This window comes from Dipteris shenzhenensis, chromosome 16, assembly GCF_047967505.1.
Source record: "Dipteris shenzhenensis isolate YYH24624 ecotype China chromosome 16, Dip_SZ_1.0, whole genome shotgun sequence".
In the NCBI taxonomy this organism is placed as follows: domain Eukaryota; kingdom Viridiplantae; phylum Streptophyta; class Polypodiopsida; order Gleicheniales; family Dipteridaceae; genus Dipteris; species Dipteris shenzhenensis.
Genome location: NC_141611.1, coordinates 9,456,628 through 9,464,740, shown reverse-complemented (window position 1 = coordinate 9,464,740; position 8,113 = coordinate 9,456,628). Strand labels below are relative to the sequence as shown.

Here is an 8,113-nt window from a genome sequence, read left to right as displayed (position 1 = left end):
GCAGGAGAAGAATCCTGTGAAAGCCTCATACAAAATCACTCTTCCAATAAAATTGATAATCAATGTCTTGCAAGGGTTGAATTGTTAGCAGCAAAAAATGTTTGAGCTGTGCTGTACTGCACTTATTCAACCATATATATATAATGCTTGGCATTGAGAAGTCGTGATCATTCAGACAGACAAGCTATGGAAACAATTTAGTTAGTGAATAAACGGATAAAGTAACAGAATTGCAGGAGATTCAATGTTCTGCAATACAATGTTTTATTTGAAACATTCGGCTACCTATGAGGAATAAAACAGGGTGCAAATGCACAATTACACAAGCGCACTAACATCCACATGCATCCACACACGACCCACCCACCCACTCCAGTCACTCGTACCCCCATATCCAACCCCGCACACCCACACCCATGCTACAAGGTTTTATCCAAAGATTTTCTCACAGATGGGCATACCACTTAAATAATACATTCAACAAAGTCATGCACCTTTCGACTATCACAATGTAAATAGGTGTTCCATATATTACGCTTCACATAAAAGTTACCTGTGATTTTTAAAACATGTTGCTCACCTCGCCTTGTCATCAATGTATATTTACCACATTGATAATGTCATTGAGTTTGCTGCCCGAAGATATTGGAGAATAGATTTACCTGCTTTTAAAAACATGTTGCTCATCTCACATTTAGCCTCGTCATCGGTGTATATACAGCACATTGCTAATGTCATACTTTGACTTGAGTTTGCTGCCCAAAGATATTGGAAAATAGATTTTCTGCCATGGGCGGTAAATTCATTGGCACAGGGACCATAAAGTTCACAATCTTATCATGCACACTGTACCTGCCATAGTAGAGTCAATAACAGTTCTCTTAGGCTTATTATGCCACAGAAGCCCTAATCTTTTTCCATTGAATTTGATAATTAATGTCTTGCAAGATAGTGGAGGGCCAATTATTAGCAGCATAAAAGTGATAGTGACAATATGTTTGAGCTGTGCTGTACTGCAAATTGGCTATGCAGTCATCCACCCTCTTCACGTGTGCACCATTGAGCTATAGCATAATTGCTGTTTGATATTCATATCCATGCATCAACTCATAAAGAATTGCCAAGACAGAGTTGGCTGTTACCTTATCTTTCGTCCTTTGGAAGCCCTCCGGTCCACAACTTTTCTCTTCTTATTCTGCAGTTTTCTCAGAGCATACAAGTTCCCTGTAACTTGAAACTATCAGAATTGATTCACGGCCAGTGTTGTCATTCTATATCTCTGAAATATGACACACACAAGTCTCTGCTCGCACACACTTCAGTATGCCCCAACAGCAAACTACTTTTCTGCACTCTTCTCTACACTTGACTAAAACAAGGCGTGCCATAGATGTAGAAAGCCCCAACCCATACAGTGCAACAATCAGGTTGCCTTGGACATTTACAATTTAACAGCGCACCATTACGCTTTACGCATGGAGAATAAATATCTGTCAATTTTAAGGACTAATTGAGTAGCCTTGCATCCAACTCCTCCTTTTGGTCCCGAGTCTCACATGGTTTAGATTTCCTTTCTCGACTGGCAAAAATACACTTATGCCTAGAAAAGATGGGAAGTGGTGCCTAGGGCTGCTTGAGCTTAGACATCATACAACCAAACAAAAGAAAGGAGACCTTCTAGCTAACAAATACACAGCAATAGGTTGAGATCACTTTAAACCACTTACCTACAAGAAGTAGAGGAATATACGACTCTAAGAAGTCATGTGACACTCTCACAAAATGACGACACTGAAGCAAAGGATTCACCAAGCCAACTTTTACGCTCGCATTGGCAATTTACAAATGCTGAGTTATTGGTATGTGGGTTTGCTCAAACGACCAGGACTGAAGATTATGTGGCTGGTTTTACTCAAATGGCAGATGTGAATCACATTAGGAATTCAGAACTCCTTGGAAGAGATATATCTCTCAAATTTTCCGTAATTAAAAGCATTCATAGCCCTTTCAAGCATGCCCATTTCCCTCTTTGAGCTAACATCCCCCACTCTGTCTTGCAGCCTTTGCTCTCTCTCTCTCTCTCTCTCTCTCTCTCTCTCTCTCTCTCTCTTGTATTTCTTTTTCTTCTTTTGCTTTGTTTGTTTGGGTTGCGATATCTTGCAAAAAAAAGCCAAAATGTAGTGGTGACGAGTGATGAAAGAGACGACATGATTACCCATATCAATGGTAGGATCCCCAATCCAACTTACCAATATCCTTCAATAGATTGTTCATACCATGTGCCATGCAAGGAGTGAAATTAAGGTGAGGGTACTGCTCTTCAAGAATCTTCCCCACTACCCCATTGGAGTTCTCACCATCATAAACAAACTGGATAACAATATTTGCCTCGACATATTGAATGGCCTCTATCCAAATGTTAGCGAACCTCTGGGCTGACTTTCCCTCCGCTGAATTATCAATAGCCTTAATGAAAATCTGGCCCCTTTGGAGTACACAATGACGCCCGGAATAGAGTGGCTCCTAGTGTCCCTCTATTCGTCTCCCATCAATGTGACAGCACATTTCAGCCATATGTCTTTTATGGGAGTCAAAGACAAAATGTGGTGCACAGGGCCTCACATGAGGGATGAGTGTAAGATGGTCCAAAGGCTGCAATCTCCTTCACCATCTCAATGAAATAAGGATTGCAAGCTTTGATTGTGTCCATCTGCTCCATAAAGAAATGGCCCACTGCTGCATCTAACTATGCCCTCCTCCCAAGATGCCATGAGGCTACAAGGCTAGCCTGCATGGCCCTTAGGGCTGATGAAGTGGGAGCCGCACCTGTATGTGCGGATTAAGCTCTCCTCCCAAAGGAGGCTGAAATGGAAGCATAGGCAGAAGCAATTGTGCTACCACACATGGAAGCTATTCCACGTGGGGCTGGCGATGCTCGACCTCGAGGATCAAAAATGGCAGGTCATGTTGCCGTACTATCCAATGAAGAGGCAAGTGCCTGAAAATGTGTGAGATCTGAAAGGACAAACGCTGATGCCTTGATTTAATACTCTCAATAAATGAGCCCACACTCGGTTGCACTCCACTGTTGGGTACGTTACAAAAGCAACAAATTCACTTGTGTTCTCCTCCTTTCGAATTGTCATACGCGGCTTGGGGATCCACCTCATTTCCCAAAGGGACTTGTTATCCATCACAATGCCAACGTGGAGGAGCCATTAAGAGAAGGGGGAGAGAAACTTAGAACTGGAGATAGGGGGACTGAGAGAGGAAAAGAGTGGAGAAGGGGGGCTGAGCCCTGCTGATAGTGGAGAGGGCTGAGAGAAGGGGGCTGAAGCTTGCGAGAAGGGGGAGAGAGTGGAGAGAAGGGACTGAGAAAAGGGGAAAAGGGGAGGGGGGCGGGGGGGGGCAGCCACTGGGGCGGCTGAGAGAAGGGACTGAGAGAAGAGGGAGCTTAGAAGGGGCTGAGTGGGTAGGAGAGGGCTGAGAGGAGTGAAGGAGCTGGAGGGGAGCTGTAGCAACAGGAAAAGGAGTTTTGGGCTGCCATTGCCATTTTTCCCAGGCTTGCGCCACACCACTAACCCGGAACACCAGTTCAAGGTTTGGAACGTGTTCCCCCGCTTTCCGCCTCTGATAGATCCGAGGCCATTCCAAGCGTTCCCATACCCCCTTCCTTCAGGGAACCCAATTCCCTAGTCACCATGATGCTAACACAAGGAAATAAAGATTAACCAACACACATATAAGGAAACAAATGAAACACCAAAACAAGCATAAGAAAACAATCATTATCATTATTTTTTAATTAGTTAGTTAGTTAGTTATTTATTCAAATTAAGAAATAAGAAATGACAATAAATAAGAGGGTGGGGAAAAACCAAAACTAAAGAGGTATCTAACAGACGATGATCTCCAAAAATAGAACAAACCAAACAAGTAAAAGAACATGGGCTTTGAAGCTCCACAGTTTGGATGTTGAAGGATCCTAAACATACCATACCCAAAGCTAAAAATCTCCAAAAATAGAACAAACCTAAGAAGTAAAAGAAAATGTGCTTTAAAGCTCCGAGTTTTGGATTTTGATTCTAAGTTGAAGGATCCTACACATACCAAAAGCTAAAATTCCAAAGATAAAATGACTACGGCATAGGATAGTTTCCACAAAGCTGTCAATTTAACATCAGATGGAAAAGCTGCATGAAATGAAGAAGACAAGCGAACCAACAGAAGGACTAAATGACTTTATTTATGTGGCTAACATACAGCTTGTTGACAAACTGCCTGCTCGTGTGCCCACAGAGGGCCAAATATCAGAGTCACCTCGAGTTTGTTTCATGCTCTGAAATCCGTTCCATGAACCACTACAGTCATACCACAATTTCCACAAAGAATTCGATTTAACATCACATGGAAAAGCTGCATGAAATGAAGAAGACAAGCAAACAAACAGAAGGACTAAGTGACTTTATTTATGTGGGCTAACACACAGCTTGTTGACAAACTGCCTGCTCATGCATACCAGCCTTTTTGCAGGTTTACAAGAAGGATTCAAAGCTGACAGACTCGCTAAGGACTTCCTACAAACAGGACATACTCTTACTTGGAGAGAGCTTATAGAATTGGGAAGTAAACTATTCACACAAAATTATGGAGGATAACCCCTCCACTTAAAGTAGTCGGATCTTTGTACATAAAATCTTTGAAGTTTGGAACTCTCATGACAATTAAGTCATCTATGAATCTCCTAACTTGATAGCTTTATGAAGAACGATTGGACAAATCATTGCATAGACTCAAATTCACAAGTAAAAAGGTAGGAGTTTGCTAAGAAAGCAGCACAATTAGTGCTCATCGGAATACTAATACTTTCTTGGAATAAAGAGTTTTCTAGAGTTATGAAAGTTTAACCAACAAAGGACATCTTCAGCATCTACAACTTTCATGCACCTTTTCAAATCAACATCTTGCTTTTTAGATTTTATCAAACAAAAATTAAAATGCAAGGCTGACTTTCCACCTCTTAAAACTTTGCATCTTTCTAAACCTTTTACAGCTGAAGACAAAATTGTTTGAGCATTTATTCACATAAGAAATCATGAACTTTTGCTGGAATTTACAAGAGGATATCTCATCCTTTGAAGAGAGAGAGAGATTCCACTATCAAAGGGGCAGACCAAGGCAACTTCTCTTAGTTTTGAAGCCAGTAGATTCAAAACTGTTGATAACGCTAGACTCTTGAAGAGTAGTACCAAGTTATGAATAGCGGAGGATCTAAATTCTCATCAGCTAAAATGGAAGGCATCTGAGCTTTAGAAAGTCAAGGTCACTCCCAAGAATGACAAATGGGTGGTCTATCGTGAAGGCAAGGCCCTAATACAGGAGTCCAAATGCAAACATAAAGACCCTAAGTCTATAACTCATGGTATCAATCTTGGGTGTTGATACCCACCTTATAGTCTTCTCATTTTGTATCGTCTTCTTCAAGCTCATAGACCCTTCGTCCTTTTGATCTCTCTCTCTCTCTCTCTCTCTCTCTCTCTCTGGCCAAATCTATGGCAAGTATACCTTTGCCTTCTATACAGAGAATTTCCTCCACCTTTCATCAAAGCACCATGATTTTTTTGAATTTTCAAAGACATTGATAACTCTCTCTCTCTCTCTCTCTCTCTCTCTCTCACACACACACTTTTTTTTGGGTGAAATATTATATTTCTGTGTGGGAAATCCCAAAAAGAGGTAAAAACCCACCAATAGGTACAAAGGAAAAAATTACAAGTAAAGCCTCAGAGCAAAAGTCATGAGGCAGCCAAGTAAAAAGTTACAAGATTCAAACTAGAGGAGGATCAAAGACAAAATCCTCCAGTTTCAGATTGTTGCTTTGTAAAAATTGATGCAATGAAGAAACTGCACCATCAATAAAAACCACCTGTTTTTTGCCCTTGTGATTCTTCTTGATATAAGCTGGGAGCCTGAATTTTTGAATCACAGGTCAAAAAACTGTTGCAACATAGGATTAAAAGACTCTAGAGAAAAAGAGACATCTGCATCTTGAGAAAGAGACTCTGGCATAGTCATCACAAGCAAAGGAACTCGAGCAACGCCTGCACTCTCTGACGAAGGAGCTGCATCGGATAAATCAAGGCTGATCATATCAACTTCACTTCAAGTATCAACCGGAGAAATAGCATGCACATCATCCTATGAGGCACAGAGGCTGGTGATGCTCAATAGGAGTCTGATCCTGAACTTCCTTAGCAGCAGAAAGATTGGCCTGTGACTTATCTACCTTTCTCCAGTAGTGCTTCGGAACAATAAGAGAAGGCTTCCCCCGTGAAGCCATAGCAGAAACCGGAGGAGAAGGGAGAGTAATCTTGATAGCTGAGGAAGGAGAAGGAGGAGTGGTCTTGGAAGCAAAAGAGCAATCACGTGCAAAGTGACCAACCTGGCGGCACCGATAACATGCTGTAGGAAAAGAGGCAAAGTGCAGCTTGATTCGCATCGGATGAGCAAATCCCAAATCAAGATCCACAGTAGAAGGCACGGGCTGCATCATATCCCACAGAACACAAAGTCGAACATCTCGGGTAGCCTGCAAGAACTCCTGTCTCGAAATATGCAGAGGCCTCCCCAAAAGCGCTGCAAGGGTAGGAAGATGCTGAAGAAGAGGCACAGGCAACGCTTTGAGGGTAATCCAAACCGGACAATACATCAAAAGAGAAGCAGCCGGATCAAAAAGTGGATCCCAGGGCATCACATAAGCAAAGAAACCTGCCCCAGGAACCCTAGCACGGCTAACAAGACTCTCCACCACCTCAGTCGTAGGACACTGGGCATAATAAAACCCTTTGCCCATAAAGACAAAGGAAGAATAATATTCGGGCCCACTGCAACTTCAGCCCATCGACGGAGTTGTGCTGCAGAAAGAATCCTACCCATAAAAAAGAGACAAACCCCAAACTGTTGAGCCTGTCGAAAACCGAAGACCAAAAGGGTAGAATCCAAAGACCGAACAAGAGGTGAACCCAAGGAGGGAACTTCTGCAACAGAAGCAGCACACAGCTGACGAAGAAGTTCCAACTGAAAGGGAGAAGAGGGACCATCCGCAATATCCAGTTTTGCTGACTTGAGCAAGCGCGAGAAGCCAAACCACCATGCTTCCGCCGAGTGAAGACATGTGCAGGAGAAGATAGGGCAGAAGGAGGGGCTGAAACTTTGAAGACAAAGGAACCATCAGACGAAGCAACAGGAGGCTGCTGCAGATTTGAGGCAGAAGACCGAGGCTGTACATAGTGCTGCAGATCCAGTACGGAGGGCTGGAAAGGAAAAGATGGCTGCTGTACCGAAGACTGCAGAGCAGGAACAGTCGGCTGCTGGAGAGAAGGGATAGGCAGGGAAATATGTATGGATGGATAGGACAAGGGTACGGACAGAGGTACGACAGAGGCTGAGATGGGGAAAGGCGGCTGTACAGAAGCACACGGAGGCTATACGGAAAGGACCGTGGGCTGGACAGCAGGGTACGGTTTTTGTACGGAATTGTACGGGAGCTGTATGGAGGCGCACCCCCAGGCCAACAAGAGCCTCAGCTCCAGCAAGGACAACAAACATAGGCCGACGGCAGGGGGTGGATTCTCAGCCCCTGCAAATCGACACACACCTCGAAAATCAGTTTTGAATTTCCAGAGAAAGGGGTTATTTAAAACAGGGAAGCTACCTTGTTTTTCATTTTAATCTTTCTGGAATATGCAATAAACAATGAACAGTTTCATACATTGGATCATGACGACATGAGGCTATGTAAAAGCCCTTGAAAGTGCAATGACAGTTTACATGGCAGGATCATCACCCAAAAATACCTCTAAGGTTCTAAATCACCTTAGCAAAATTTGTACAGTCTTGATTGACAAGGTAGATAGCCTCGAGACCACCAACGTGGCATTGATGACGAAGAAAGCACATATTGATAAGACATTCAATGAAATCAAGAAGCAAGGATGGCGTATGCAAGATGGATGGCATATGCAAGATGAATGGCGAAAGGAGAAAAACAAGAAGGATGAGTGGGAGAAGGAGAAGGCAACGTGGGAAACTGAAAAGACCAGCCTCAATGACA

General features: G+C 43.0%; 1 protein-coding gene across 3 annotated transcripts in view; it reads right to left on the bottom strand.

The window, feature by feature from the left end:
• Window positions 1-454: 454 nt before the first annotated feature.
• Window positions 455-8,113, bottom strand: part of LOC147892520 (rRNA processing protein-like protein) — a 101,693-nt gene continuing 94,034 nt past the window's right edge. For all 3 annotated transcript variants that reach the window (XM_087387143.1, XM_087387142.1, XM_087387144.1), the window contains 2 exons: window positions 1,143-1,224; window positions 455-852 (listed from right to left, as the gene is read on the bottom strand). In XM_087387143.1, the coding sequence (XP_087243269.1) occupies window positions 735-852; window positions 1,143-1,224 (200 nt within the window). In that variant the 3' untranslated portion in view covers window positions 455-734. The remainder of the gene's footprint in view (window positions 853-1,142; window positions 1,225-8,113) is intronic.